Source organism: Penaeus vannamei, chromosome 23, assembly GCF_042767895.1.
Source record: "Penaeus vannamei isolate JL-2024 chromosome 23, ASM4276789v1, whole genome shotgun sequence".
NCBI classification, from domain to species: Eukaryota; Metazoa; Arthropoda; class Malacostraca; order Decapoda; family Penaeidae; genus Penaeus; species Penaeus vannamei.
Window position 1 is genome coordinate 24,677,609 of NC_091571.1, and position 15,000 is coordinate 24,692,608.

General features: G+C 42.6%; 1 protein-coding gene across 5 annotated transcripts in view; it reads right to left on the minus strand.

Annotated features, from left to right (window-relative positions):
* Window positions 1-371: 371 nt before the first annotated feature.
* Window positions 372-15,000, minus strand: part of LOC113802492 (uncharacterized) — a 39,817-nt gene continuing 25,188 nt past the window's right edge. For 2 of the 5 annotated variants that reach the window (XM_070137784.1, XM_070137783.1), the window contains exons 7-20: window positions 13,910-14,025; window positions 13,392-13,549; window positions 10,003-12,751; window positions 9,515-9,736; window positions 8,751-8,918; window positions 8,338-8,473; window positions 7,823-8,143; window positions 7,126-7,158; window positions 5,295-5,429; window positions 4,892-5,002; window positions 4,349-4,524; window positions 3,848-4,017; window positions 3,010-3,126; window positions 372-2,476 (exon numbers count right to left, since the gene is read on the minus strand). In XM_070137784.1, coding sequence (XP_069993885.1) covers window positions 2,324-2,476; window positions 3,010-3,126; window positions 3,848-4,017; window positions 4,349-4,524; window positions 4,892-5,002; window positions 5,295-5,429; window positions 7,126-7,158; window positions 7,823-8,143; window positions 8,338-8,473; window positions 8,751-8,918; window positions 9,515-9,736; window positions 10,003-12,751; window positions 13,392-13,549; window positions 13,910-14,025 — 4,765 coding nt within the window. In that variant the 3' untranslated portion in view covers window positions 372-2,323. The remainder of the gene's footprint in view (window positions 2,477-3,009; window positions 3,127-3,847; window positions 4,018-4,348; window positions 4,525-4,891; window positions 5,003-5,294; window positions 5,430-7,125; window positions 7,159-7,822; window positions 8,144-8,337; window positions 8,474-8,750; window positions 8,919-9,514; window positions 9,737-10,002; window positions 12,752-13,391; window positions 13,550-13,909; window positions 14,026-15,000) is intronic. The other 3 variants (XM_070137785.1, XM_070137787.1, XM_070137786.1) reach the window with 3 other exon arrangements.

Here is a 15,000-nt window from a genome sequence, read left to right on the forward strand (position 1 = left end):
CTTTTCATGCAGTCTGATTTTCTTTTTTTGTATCAGGAATTGAAAGGCCATAACGTTTCATGCACACCCATGTCCTCTTTGCTGCCCCCACCCCCACCCCCACCCCCACCCCCAGTCCTTGATGAGACCCATGGACGCCAACTCAAGCTACGTGTAGACAGGAAGTAGCAAATGATTCCGTCGCCTTTGAGCATGGCAGTCAAGAGCAATTTGCAGTAGAAGGTATGCGAGAACTTCTACTGCAAATTACTCTTGGTGCTGTCTAGACGCAATTTGATACGCTAAGAATAGATGATACTTCTCCATACAGTAAAGTGGTATAAACGAAAAAGCAAACAAGGAAAAAATAAGATGTAAAACACAGATTCTACGAAACGATTTTATTAGAGGTATACGTACGTACATTTTAATAAATAACAACAATATCACAAAGAAGATGCCCATAAAAAACTTTGGCATTAGTTTTACCCATGGGCATGACCTAGATGTAAAATGTAAATATATATATTTATGTATATGTACAAAGTGCAAAACACTGAAATAATTGCCCGGTATGAATAATATGAATGAATAAATGAATGAATGATAACATGACTTTAATGGGGGAATGTGAGGTAAAAAAAAATCTAAAACTACCCTATACACACGCTTGAATTAATAAATACCAAACCTAAGAAATGCCGATTCAAAATGCAGTCACGCTGAGTTCCAAAAATCACGACACAATGAAACAAAAAGGAAAATGGACGAATCAATCTGACGGAACCCGTCTCGTACATGATGAAGGACGCGCAAAATTGAGTGCATTTTGATAGCATTAGATCAGATGAGGCATAACAAACGAATTAACCCTGCCCTTCAAAAAGTGTTTGTGCCTGTGTATTTGTATGTGAAAGACAGAATGAGGTAGACTAATAAAAAGAGAAAAAAGGAGAGACTGACAGATTATATAGACCCTTATGTGTTTTCATATTACTCGTTATAAACATGCCTATACTCCCGCTAACCTAATATCACTTACAAATTTAATGCCACTGTCATACAACAATTCTGTCGCACCGAAGACATACACACTCTCAAGATGACCCCAACGATATAAATAATTACCATAACATAAGTAAAGCTAAACGTGTTTTTAATAAGGTGGTAGTATCATATCTGTTCTCTACTTACAACCGCATTGCACCTTCAGCCTTCGTTATATATTCTAAAACCTTCTTTAAAGGAAGATTAACGAAGCTCTACGTTCTACACCGAGTAACGATTCATTGCTCATAATAAAGTTAAAAATCTGCGTGGATCAGGTTTTCTCAAGTGTTCTTGTTAAGAATGAAGTTGTGTGAGATTTTCTGATATTGTATAGAAATAGTTTCATTTTAAAAGAATCTGTGTCTGTTTTACTAAGGGAATTATCTTAATTACTATCCTTATCTACTTGTTTATATATCCATGTGTTTTTCGCTTATCTGTTATCTGTTTTCTGGAGGTGAATTGCGTATGTGTATCGCTTTGTCTCACCGTGTTTCAGTGCGCTGTGCAGCAGAGGGGGCTTGTGACGTTGTACATTGAGTGCGCAAGAGACTCAGCTTCCCTGATTCGATTTTTTTTCGAAAAGATCAACAAATCCCTAATTCGATCCTTTTTTCGCAAATTATGAACTATTATTATAATATAGATAATGTACATAACTACTAATGCTAACTGTGCATTTTTTTGTTTATAACATTTTATGTTAAACAATGAAAATTGGTGTATATCAAGTGCTGTCCTTATATAATTCATAATGCCCATTGAAATGACACTCCTTGCTATGCTCTCTGTTCCAATGTGAAACTCTGAGAGCACTGGAGTTATAATTGAAGAATATGCAGTACACAATCACACTACATAAGAATCAAATATTTTAACAATAAATAGTTTTCGTAAATAAACATATGATACAATAAGTTCAAAAAATTCGAGAATTCACATATGTTCATTCTTTCTTTTAAAGAGGTTTCGTAACCCCTTCAAGAATGGTGCTTCATTCGTTTCCACATTCTGCGTTTCTTCAGAATATTCTTTTCTCCCAGGTCGTTCTTTTACACTTCATGTCATTCACTGAAAGGCACCTTGAGTGTGTCCAAGAAGCAGTTAATACTGAATGATGATGATTTCTCCTTTCCGTTTCCATTCACATATAATTTCTCACGTAGACAACGTCATCATACTGGCCGGAGTGTGTGCAACAGGTCTCGACAAGTTCTAATCAACACGCGACATCCTCGACACCGCGTCCGAAACCTCGTCCGAATCCAAACGACACAATTTACCCGCAATGCTCTCAGTGGCACTGGGCTTCGTCCGAGCCGTCCGAACACTCGACCACGCCGTTGCACACGTTGGAGGCGGAGAGGCACTGGCCGAGGGGGCAGCGGTGGCCCTCGCACTGCGCTGGCACTGGCACCACCAGCTCGCTCTTCGTCAGCTCCATCACCTACGGAAGACAGGGTTTCGTTACTGATATTCATTTCATTAGAGGTGTGGTGGAGAGGTCTGAGGTGATGAAGGGGGAACAAGATGTTTTTTTTTTATCTAATTGTAGCAATGATTAATGTTTCTTTTTCTATTTTACTGTTTGTCAGACTAAACAAGAATTCTTTGGGTATTTGTTCTACGAAGAGTCTGTTGTTTTGGGAGAGAGAATGAAGGAGAGAGGATGGGAGAGAAAGAAAGAGGAAGAGGTGAAGAAGAAATAAAAGGAGGAATGGAAAATAAAGAAGGGAAGAAAGGTAATTAGAAAAGAGGAGGAAGGAGAATAGCAAAATAAATAGAAAACATGAAAACGTCCAAAGAAAATGAAATAAAGACTGGAACAGACGAAAAAATAAACAAATAAAATAAAGATAATTTCAAAAAGGACAATAGAAGGAACAAAATAAAAATACAGAAAAGAAAAAGAAAGAAAGAGAGAAAAAGAAAGGAAGTTAAATGAAAGAGAATAAACAAGAAAAAAAATACTTAACTGACCTGATTCATCCAGTCGAGATAGTTGACCACCTTCGTGTAGACGCCGGGGCGGTGCGGGCGCGCGCACCCGTACCCGTTGCTCGTCACGCCCACCAGTTGCCACGCCCCGTTGGGTTCCTGCAAAGGGGGCGGGGGGGGGGATTATGAAAATGGGGTTTCTTGGAAAATGGGAGACGAAGAATGGGTGAAATGATGAATAATGAGCGTAGGTAATGGTGATGAATGGAAAGCTATGGTGTTTCATTGAGCGAATTTTCATCGCTTGATCGAGAACTTCCGAGAGCTTATTATTATTATTATTATTATATTATCATTTTATTATTCTAACAGCAATAATGATAATATTAATAATAATAATGATAATAATAATAATAATAATAATAACAATAATAATAATAATAATAATAATAATAAAAAAATAATAATAATAATAACAATAACAATAAGAATAATAATGATAATAATGATAATGATAATAATTATAATAATGATGATAATAATAGTAATAATAATAATAATAATAATAATAATAATAATAATAATAATAATAATAATGATAATTACAATGATAATAATAATGATTATTATTATTATGATAATTACAATAACAATAATAATAATAGGAATAACGGAAATAAAAATAATAATAATAATAACAATAATAATAACAATAATATTGATAATTATAATAATGATGATAATAATAGTAATGAAAATAATAATTACAATCATGATAACAATAATAATAATGATATTGATTAGAATCAAAATAACAATAATAATGATGATGATGATAATAATAATAACAACAATAACGGTACCCGCGCCCCGCCCTCACCTGGCACATGAGCGGGCCGCCCGAATCGCCGAGGCAGGCGTCCCTTCCGCCGCGGTCGTACCCTGCGCAGAACATGTCGTCGGTGATGCGGTAGAGCGGGATGAACACCGTCCTCTTGCGGCATTCGGACGTCGAGATCAGCGGCACTTGGACTTCCTGCAGGGTGTCGGCTGCGAGAAGCGGGAGGGGCGGCTTGAGCGAGGTTTGCGGAAGGCGAGTGCGGAGTGTTTTGGGAGAAGGGGCGATGGGGGAAGGGAGGCGGTGAGAATGTGTGTGTGTGTGTGTGTGTGTGTGTGTGTGTGTGTGTGTGTGTGTGTGTGTGTGTGTGTGTGTGTGTGTGTGTGTGTGTGTGTGTGTGTTAATGAATATATATATCTACTTGTTCATTAATTTATTAATCTATTTATTCGTCTTCTTATAGTAATAATCATAGAAACATCAATTCATTCAGTTCAATATGACCACCGACAAAGTCCCACAGAAGCCCCCTTCAGCACTCACGGAAGATTCTGCCCACTTCGAACAGCTGGCCCCAGCCCACCAGCGTGCACAGGCGGCCGTCCTCGATGCCGGCGCCGGGCGGAGGCAGACACACGGGGCGCACGTAGTCGGTGAAGCGAACCGGCTCGTTGACGCTGAGCAGAGTGATGTCGTTGATGAAGCCCGTCTCGACGTATCTGTTGGAGGGAAGGAGGCTCTTAGGGCCTTGGTATAGGGGCTGGATGTCGAGGGGGTGGTGGGCCAGTGGTGCCGTCTCTCGCTTTCTCTCTTTCTTTCTCTTTCTCTTTCTCTTTCTCTCTCTCTCTCTCTCTCTCTCTCTCTCTCTCTATCTCTCTCTCTCTCTGTCTCTCTCTCTCTCTCTCTCTCTCTCTCTCTCTCTCTCTCTCTCTCTCTCTCTCTCTCTCTCTCTCTCTCTCTCTTTCTCTTGGTGAAAAGTGATGACAAAAACAGCTTTGGTAATAACATGATCAGAGAAACAGCAATAACAATCCCAATAGCTGTTGTGATAATGCCACTGAAAATAATAAAACACGTTCAACGTACTCGGGATGAATGAAAATGTGCGTGATGTGTCGCAGTTGCTCGTACGGCGAGGGGAACTTGGAGCCCCTCCTGAGGGCGCCCAGACGAGCCACCCAGTGGTTGTTGGTGGCGCTGCGGAAGAGAGGGGAGTTAGAGTGGGTATGAACTCACAAAGGGGAGTCCGCTCAAGACATTTCATCCTCTCAGAAATTGCCTGAGTCTTCAGAATGTTTGAGGATAAATTCTTTTTTTACACAGATTTTTAAAATAGAATCCATATTTACCACCAAAATCTCAACAATACCAAAACAAAAATCAAACCCCACCTGAACTACCCATAAAACCTACAGTATTCCCCACCCAAGCATAAAAATTAACTAAGCACACAAGATAAACAAACAAACCAAAAGACACGCATCCTCACCTATAGAAGCAGTGTCCGGCCGAGACGAGCCAGCGGTCGTTGATGAGCGTGGCGCCGCACTGGTACTCGCCCTCCTTGTACAGCGCCGCGTGCCAGGGCCAGGACCCCGGCCCGCTGTTGCTGCCGCCCACGATCCTGTTGGCAGAAGGTGACGGTGCTGTCAGCGCGGTTGGCCGGGGTTTACGGTTCTGACTTGTCGGTTTTTGTTTAAGGCTTATCTCTATGTTTATGTATAGATTTTTATTTCATTTTTATCGTAATGAAAGATTTGCATGTGTTTATGTTTACAAACGTTTTCGGGGATTTTCTATGCTGATATGTGCATTTTACTATTACTGATATGCCTATATATACACAATAGGTATAAACGAACATCCAAGATAATAACATTAACAATACAATAACAAATAATGAATACAGCTGTTGCAGGACAAAAGACCTTAAACACGTGAACATTTAAGCACATGCTGCATACAACAATTCTGTGAAAAAATACCGTTATTAATGAGCGGACATCACATATAAGCTTTAGTTAGTAGTGACATAAGACATGTTAAAGCACAGGCACGAATTATAACCAATTATTTCACCTGACTGTAGAATACGAGAAGACAGAAAACTAAGAAAGAAAGAGGGGAAAAAATAAGAGGGATAAATAAACGAATAATGAAAAAAAAGAAGAAAGGAAATGCAGATAAATAAAGTAGAGATCCAAAGAAAAGAAGAAAGACAAAATAACAAAGATATTGTGAATGAAGAGAAGGGAATAAAAAAGATAAATCGATAGATAAAAAAAGTAGATAAATACGAGATGAAGGAAGTAATATAGTAAGAAAAGGATGTTATCATTTAGTGAAGCATGACCTGGGTTTTAGAAATAAGCGACATTGCATTGTTATAATACGCAGCTTTTGTATTAGCTTTATTATATAATTTGCCCTAATGACATCCCCTTAAAAAACGTGTTATAATTTTCATTTGTAAATAAAAGTTCAACCCTTTTAATTTGATGTATAAATTATTTTACTGAAAAAAAAATCGTAGTAATGAATCAAAGGAGGCTGTGCATCGTTAATATATATATATATATATATATATATATATATATATATATATATATATATATATATATATACATATATAAAAGTCCCAGAATCGATGTTAAAAAAAGTTAACGGCGTTACGCAAACCGTTTGACTGATAAAAGTAATAATTTAATATCCGGATGCTTATCGTGTGTTGACCGAAACGGAAAACATATGTCAATAACGCCTCATTCTGGAAGGTCCATTGCACAAAGACACCTCATTTTCTTTAAGAATTTTAGGGGAATATTTGCCTCCCATAAACAGCAAATTCCAGCATCTTAGGAGAATGTTCGGCCGCCGTTAAGAACAGACACTTAGTAACACATTCGCCCCCGCAATCACAAAAGCAAGAATTAGTTATTAAGTAATTAAAAATTATGATATGTTGAAATATATATGAACGTAATGAATTTTGAAAAAAATAATGAATTAGAAAAAAAAACATTAAAGAAAATAAAAGCACTATATTAGTAAACGCATAGTATGTTAACCCTTCTCGAGATAAAAACGAAAATTACAAAATCAACAAATAATTTTAAAACTACAATATATATAAGATTTTGAAATATACCGAGCCCCCAAAATGTAAGCAAAAATAACAATAATAAATGAATAAACAAATAAACTAACTAATTAATTAATATATCGATAAATAGTAATAACAAAAGATGATATCCCTAAAATGCTGGCCAGGCGCGGGTTAGGGTAAAAGCAGCAAGTGTATTGTGTGCGGCGCTACCTACCGCGCTTGACGACGCCTGCCACTTCTGTAATACCTGCAAAGTTAATATACTTGAAGAAGGTACAGCACAAAGGAAGGTCGACCTGAAGAAAGGTCACGAAAAATGGTTTTGTACAAGGGAGATACATTAAATTTGATTGTTTAAGAAGCGAATTGGAGAAATTTAAGGTAATTATATTTAAGAGGTAGGTTTATTTTTAATTTATTTTTTAATGATTATTTGGTGTGGTAAGACAACACTACATAAACTGGCTAAATTTACTCACTTACGTATAAAGAAATGAGAAAGATAACAGAAGAAACTAGGAGTAAAAGTGTCAGTATTTTGTTCTCCAAGTCATGACATTCAACACGTTCTCCTGTTCTGTTGTCATGAAGTCACAGATGACATGAACATCCTTCTCTGTCGATCACAGATCAAAACCACGTGCCTTAAAATATCCTAATCTGGTCGTCAAGTTTTCAAGGCAAAGCGAGGTACTTCAGAGCCCCTCGTCTTGATCACAGATAACGACCTCCTGTCTTGGTCATAGAAATCAACCCCTTTTGTCTTGGTCACAGACCCTCCCCCCTCCCCAACCTATCTCGGCCACAGCCAGCAGCACCGGCGTCCAAAGCCCCCTGTGTCTCCCCGTCACAGCGCCCAAGCGCCCCCCAGCCGGAACCGTTCAAAAGCCGCGACCTCCGCCTCAACCCACCTGGCGCGATGGTGCACGGCGCGCGGCCGCATCCCGCACTGCAGTCCTTCGCAAGAGACCTTCACCACGTCCTTCCTCGGGCACGTCGTCTTCTCGAAGTCTAAGGAGAGAGTGAGGTCCGTCGCCGAAGACGTGTCCTCGGGTACGGAGCGGGCGCGCGTGGGCAGGAACCCCTTGTCAGAAACGTTGATTTCGTAGTAGACGGGCGAAGGAGCTGCAGGATCAGGAGGCGGGAGGAGCGAGTGGTACCTCGAGGGGATGTTGGGCCGCGAGCGCTTGACGAGGGTCGTGTCCGGGGAGCGCTCCACGCGGCTGAAGTTGCTGAAGAATGGAAAGGAAGTTGAGCATGTTATATTCCATTAGCACTTAGCTCGTACTGTACAATGGGGCGGTCTGTGATACCCTTTCGTTATATTGTCATACTAGAAAGCATGAAAATGCGGATACACGGAAGTCCAAGACATTCCAGACTGTACATCAAATGATTTATATAGAACATGAATGGATTCACGTACCTGAAAGTGAGCGTTTTGCACACAGCCTGGCCTAAGTCTGACACCGTCCAGGTTGCAGAAGCTCGAGACGTCACTTGCTCGAAGTTGTCGAGACAGAGCTTTCCCCAGACGCCGTGTTTCCGCACCATCAGGTACCCTGGAAAACGCGGAGACGGTTTAGCTTTTCCGATGTACATGATACGCATCTGAAATCGCTTCTTGCATGTATATTCAAAATCACACTCTATGTTTTCCTTCCAGGAGAAAAATGTATTTCAGTTTAAAAACTATTGAAGAATAGAATGAGAATCTTTGAAACCATTTTTATCGTCAGCTTCTAAGGAAAAATCAAGACAAAAGCAAAGACAATATATACATCAAACGAAACAACCCCCCCCCCCACACCAAACAACCAATTAACAACCGCTCCCTACCTTCGCCATGGTAATCCAGAGAGTTGGCCGCGGGGACGTCCGGGGCGATGGTGACGCAGGTCCTCTCGTCGTCCCCGTCCTTGCAGTCCGTGATCCCGTCACACACTTGGCTCTGCTCGATGCACTGGGTCGTCCCCGGGCAGATGAACTGGCCCGGTTTGCACCACTCTGAGGGCAGGGGGAGGGAGGGGACGGTAGAGACGGGGGTGCTTGTGGGGGATATTGGAATCGGGGAGGGTGGTGTGAGCAGGGGGAAGGGGGAAGGGAGAATGAAAATGAGAGAGAAAAATAAAAGAAAATGAGAGGGAAGGTGGGAGGGAGGGGGTGAGGGGTGAGGGGGTGAGGGAGAGAGGGAGAGAGAGAGACAGAGAGCAAGCGAGCGAGAGCAAGCGAGAGAGAGAGAGAGGGGGGGGGGGATAGGAGAGACAGACATGGATCGAGACATTGACATTTCATATTGACATGTCTATCTCTGTCTATCTACATATATATATGTATATATTGATGTGTGTATATGTGTCTGTGTGTGTGTACATATCTATCTATCTATATAATATATAACAAATAATATATAATATATAGTATATAATATATATATATATATATATATATATATATATATATATATATATACATATATACATATATATATACATATTCATATACACCCACACACACACACACACAGACACACACCCACACACACACACACACACAGACACACACAGACAATGACAGGAGAGACTCCCCGGGTCGAGGCTCACCGCAGTTGGACTCGTCCGAGTGGTCCCAGCAGTCGACGATGCCGTCGCAGATCTTCCGCGTGAGGAACTTGCTCTTGAGGAAGTCGGCGCAGGAGCAGTCCCGCTCGTCGGAGCTGTCGCGGCAGTCCTGGATCAGGTTGCACCGCGAGGACTCGGCGATGCACTCGCCAGACTTGCAACGGAACTGGGACTTGCTCTGACATGCTGTGGTTGACAAAAATGCTTGAAGGATAAAGGCAGCACACGTTAATGATAGCTATTAAGATAAACCAAGTTAATAAAAGCAATTTGGAAATATACAGAAATAAATTTCAATAAAACTGTGAAAATCAAATAAAGACAAACACGACAAATATGTGATAAATAACAAATAAACAATTAAATATATGTATAAACAAGTTTTATGTTAAAAGACGAACTACTAATCATTAAAGAAACTATTTTAAGAACAAACCAGTTCATATGACGCAAAAACCCACGACATGTACCTTGCACTGTGTCGTTGTTGATAAGCGCTATCTCGGTGGTGGCAGAGTGGACGCTGTAGGACACGTCTATCGAGGTCTCCGTCCTGACCTCCTCCGTGGAGGCCATGCCGTCTCCCACGACCGTCGTCTTGATCTCGTTGTCGCCGTCGTCCAGGATCTCATAGGGCTTGGGCGTGGTGGTTCGGATGAAGTTCATGGGGCGGGTCATGACGGGGAAGAGGTCGTGGATGGGGTCGATTCCCTCGTGCGGCTTGGACGGCTCTCGAGACGGCGGAGAGGGCTCAGGCGCCGTCGATGGCGCCGTCGAACTTTGCTCTCGGGAGGAGTCCTTGGACTGGTTGTTCATCTTCTCGAGGTGCTGCTGAAGGATTCTGTTGATGGACTCCAAGACGCTGTCTCGGCTCTCCGTCTCGCGCGTGGTCTGGTACGTAGTTTCTAAATCCTCTGTCGTCGTTTCGACGTCTGAACTCGGAGCGTCAGTGGAGGGAAAAGCCTCGTTCTCTTCCTCCAGCGATATGGTATCGAAGATCTCTTGAAGCAGATCCTCCATGCTCTGTCCTTCCTTGAGGACGAATGTGTGGATCGGAGAGTTCGTCATCGAGGAGCTACCTGACGGAATGACGGGGGAACGACTCGACACGCTGATCACCTGCGGGCTGCCCGAGCTCTTGCCTCCGACGCCGGTCATGAACAAGGTGGTGAAAGGCGATGAGGTGTAGCGGATGGGCTGTGGCGTATAATCCATGGGGTAAGTGACACCTGATGCCGGGCGAGGCGTGATGTGTTGGAGGGTGTAGTTCAACGCAGGCGCAGGGCCCTTGTCGTCATCGGTCGAGGCATCGCTACGCTCTGATGCGTCTGGGTCATGCAGAGGGATGTACGCGTAAGCAGGAGCTTGCTGGCTTGCCACGACGTTGGAATTCTTCAGGAAGGGATTCTGAGAGCCTCTTAAATGCTGGAAGAATGGCGTCAAATTGGGTGTTGTTGTTTGATCTTGAGTTGTGGATTGTGATGTTGATGTAGCTGTTGTACCTCGATTTGCTTTTTGTGAAGCTGCCTTCTCGAAATCTTGCAGCTGCTGGATGATGGCGGGATCGGACAGGTATACTTGGCTCAGGTTCCTCAAGACAGACCAGAGGGAGAGAGACTCATTGGTTTCCTCGTCAAGTAAGGGCGCAGGTGAGTCTGGTATGTCGAGGTCGATAGGTTTTCCTCTTCTGTTTGAAAAGCCGGAATTCCTGAAGTGCGTGGCTCCGTCTATGCCGCGGTAGTTCGTGTTGCGCAGCACAGTCTGGAAAATGTCCTCCAGGAATTTCGTATTGAATCTCCTTCCGTCGCCCCGCGAGGAGGTCTCGGGCGTCGTCGTCTCGGCCTCGGGAGTTGCCTGAAGGTTTACGATAACGACGTTGGGGTAGTTGGTGCGCGTCTTGTTCATGGTGATGTAGCGGACGTTAGTACCCGATATCACAGGGACCGTTAGGAAATTCTGGTCTCCCGAAAATTCTTTTAAAGGTGCTGGCTCGCTGCTGGGCCGATACACCGGGCCATACTCGTCTGTAGTCCCTTGATCAGGTCTGTAGACTGGTCCATTGTCGATGGTTGGTCTGTAGACTGGGGCCAGCTCACTCGTCGGTCTATACACAGGACCATATTGTGTTGTTCCTTGATCTGAGGACGTTGAACCGTACTGGACGTCGATGCTCGTTGACGTCACCACCTCTGTGTTCAGAATCAGAGGCTTCCTGGTCGTGAGGAAATCCCAAATGTTGAAAGACGAAGCAGCGACAGTGGGCTCGGTGGCGGGAGGCATGGTTGTGACCGCGTACGAGGTGCTAGGGTATCGGAATCTGTCCAGAGGGAACCTGAAATCTGCAGGTGGCTTCGGAGGCTGAGGTTCTCTCACCCCGGTGTAAGACGTGACATGGGGCAGTCCTAGCGTCTGGTGGGAGGCCGTCGAGGCCGTCTGGCTGTCCGCCGAGGAATGCGAGGCCGAGAACAAAGGACGTCTCCGGTTTCCTTCCAAGATGTCCTGGAATGTGATCAGGTGTTCCGCCGAGCTCGGGGTTCGGTTAGGGGGAGGCTGCGTCGAGGTGGGTCTTGCGTTATAGTTCGGCCTCGAGAAGATCGTGATTTCGTCGGGGACTCGAAGGGGAGCCTGAGGCCGTGGCTGAGGCCGGGGACGAGGTCGAGGACGAGGTCGAGGAGTCGTGAAGAACATCAGGTCCGCCAGAATCGCCTGGAGGTCGTCCCTCGACGGGTTCCTCTTCGTCGTCATCTTGTTCTCCTTCGAGCCCAGGTCCTCGAGGGGAATTCCGAACCGATTGTTGAACTGCAACGTGCTCGCGCTTGCGGTCGTCGTGGGTCGAGGAGTCGTGGTGGTCGTCGTCGTGGTTGTAGTGGTTGTTGTAGGTGGTGTGGTTGTGGTTGTGGTCGTCGTAGTTGGAGGCGGAGGAGGAGGAGTCGTAGTTGTAGTAGTAGAAGCCGTAGTCGTGGTGCTGCTGGTCGTAGTCCTCTTGGTCGTGCGATGTGGAGGCGTGACGGCCTTGTCCTTCTCCTGAGGCCTCGAGGGGCGTGCTGGCCTCTGGGTGGGGTTGTAGAATGGGCGGGCGGGGGTGCTGGCGGGGCGCACGGGCGGGTTCGCCGGAGTGACGGCCGAGGGGTCGGGCGAAGACGGCCGGAAGTTGTAGGGGTTGACGGGCCGCCAGGCGCCGAACTGGTAGATCAGGTTGGCGACGGTGCTGCTCTCCTCCTGGCGCGCGAGGAGGGAAATCAGTGTAAATACTAAGGCTTATAAGAACAAATATGATAAAAATCATGGTGAGAATGTGTTTACGGTAGCGGAAGTATTTGTTAGTCCTAGTCTCACACAACGATAAGTTATTACAAATGCGCAGAAAGATCCAACACTGGTTTCCATAGCTCAGTAAGGTTTTGGGAGGATGGATATGCCTTTACACTAGCTGTAATAATAATGTTAATAATGATAATAATAATAATAATGATGATGATAATAATAATAATGATGATAACAATAATAATAACGATAATGATAAACATAATAATAACAAAAATGATGATGATGATAATAATAATAATAATTTAAAAAAAATAATAACAATAACAATAATAACAAGTGAATTTCATAAGTGATAAGCACAAGAGAATCAAAATTCAATATTTTTCCCCTGATAAGCCTCAATGGCATAATTAAACAAAGACCAGCATAAAAACCTTCCATTCAAAATTACAATATGCTACAAGTATCTGACAAAACTCAAACACAACTCCCTTCCTTCTCAGCATAACTTAACCGACAGCGGCCAAACAGGCAGAACTCTAACACTATTTCTCCACAGAAGAAACCTTGACTGCAGCTGCTCCTTCCGTACCTGCTGCGAGCGGTCCGCGGTGCCAGAGGGCTTCTTGATCACGATGGATCCTCCGGGAGACTCCTGAGTTCCTTCGACCTTGATCACCTGGACTTCCTCCTCCTCCTCCTTGGGCGCCGAAGAGGCAGCTGATTCCGTCCGGGTGACGTTGCTCTCTCCTGCGAAGAGGGCGGGCTTAGAAAGGGGCTTGTGGGGGCCTTTGGTTTTTATTTTACCTGCATTTTTCTTTTTTGTTTGTTTGTATTATTCTACGTATACCTAACTACTTTTTATATAAAAGTATCAATAACATCTACTTCGTTAAGAAAAAATATTGGTGACCAACATCTAGATAAAACATGGAGTGGTATCACCGTAGAGTTAAATCACCCATAACACTATATAAACCAACAAATTATATACATCTAATCAGCTGACCATTTTGAAAACCCAACACCATTAATCGCGCATACCAACAACAGCATCTATAAACCAAATAGCTCATCCTAGTTAAAAGTACTCTATGGATCGATACTTACTCGCCATTCTGAACGAGTCAATGTCGATCGCAACCTTCTGGAACGCAACAGGTTCCAAGCTCATCAGTTCTTGCAGCAGGACGTCCTTGACAGCCAGTTCTGTGTTATCGACGTGGCTGCGGAGGAAGAGTAGATAAGAGTTAACAACAGATAAATAAATGCGTAGATATGGAGTACTAAAGAAATATAAGTATGAATGGAATGAATGAAATATGAGTATATGGGATGAATAAAATTGTTATGGAAATTACATGTCTGACATTTAAAGACAGCTGTCCAACACAGATTACAGACTTTCATATGCCTCTACTTGCAAAGGGAACGACGAAGGGAAGGGCAAGAAAACACACGTGTGTTTTCTTGCCCTTCCCTTCGTCGTTCCCTTTGCAATCCGTTCAACATGAATTCCACACATGCCTCTACTTGTATGTCATTTTCGAAGGCTCGCGAGTTTCATTTTACAACGCAAACGAAAGCATTTAAAGCAACAATTGAAAGCAAAGAACTGGCAGCACCACCCTCCTGCCCCATGCCCCCCCCCCCCCTTTCCCTCATCTTAACCAGACGAAATTCCAAGAAAGGGTCCAACGACGAGACAACCACCAAAGGAAATGTTCTCGAAAAAAAGGAAAGTCGAGACAAAGATTCTCCAGGAAGACAAAGTCGGCATAAGAAATCCTACTTAAAAATGTGATGATGATAACTAACAGACGAAAAAATGAAAATAAGAATAAATGACATGGAAATAAAATAGCAATGATGGAAGTGATGACAATTTGCTGCTGACGACGAAGACAAAAGTAATTATGATGATAATGGTAATAATAATAATAACAATAATAATAATAATAACAATAATAATAATAACAACAATAATAATAACAACAATAATAATAACAATAATAATAATAATAATATTAATAATAACAATAATAATAATAATAATGATAACAATAATAATAATAATAATAATAATAATAATAACAATAATAATAATAATAATAATAATAATAATAATAATAATAATAATAATAATAACAATAATAATAATAATAATAATAAAAATAATAATAATAGCAATAGCATAGACA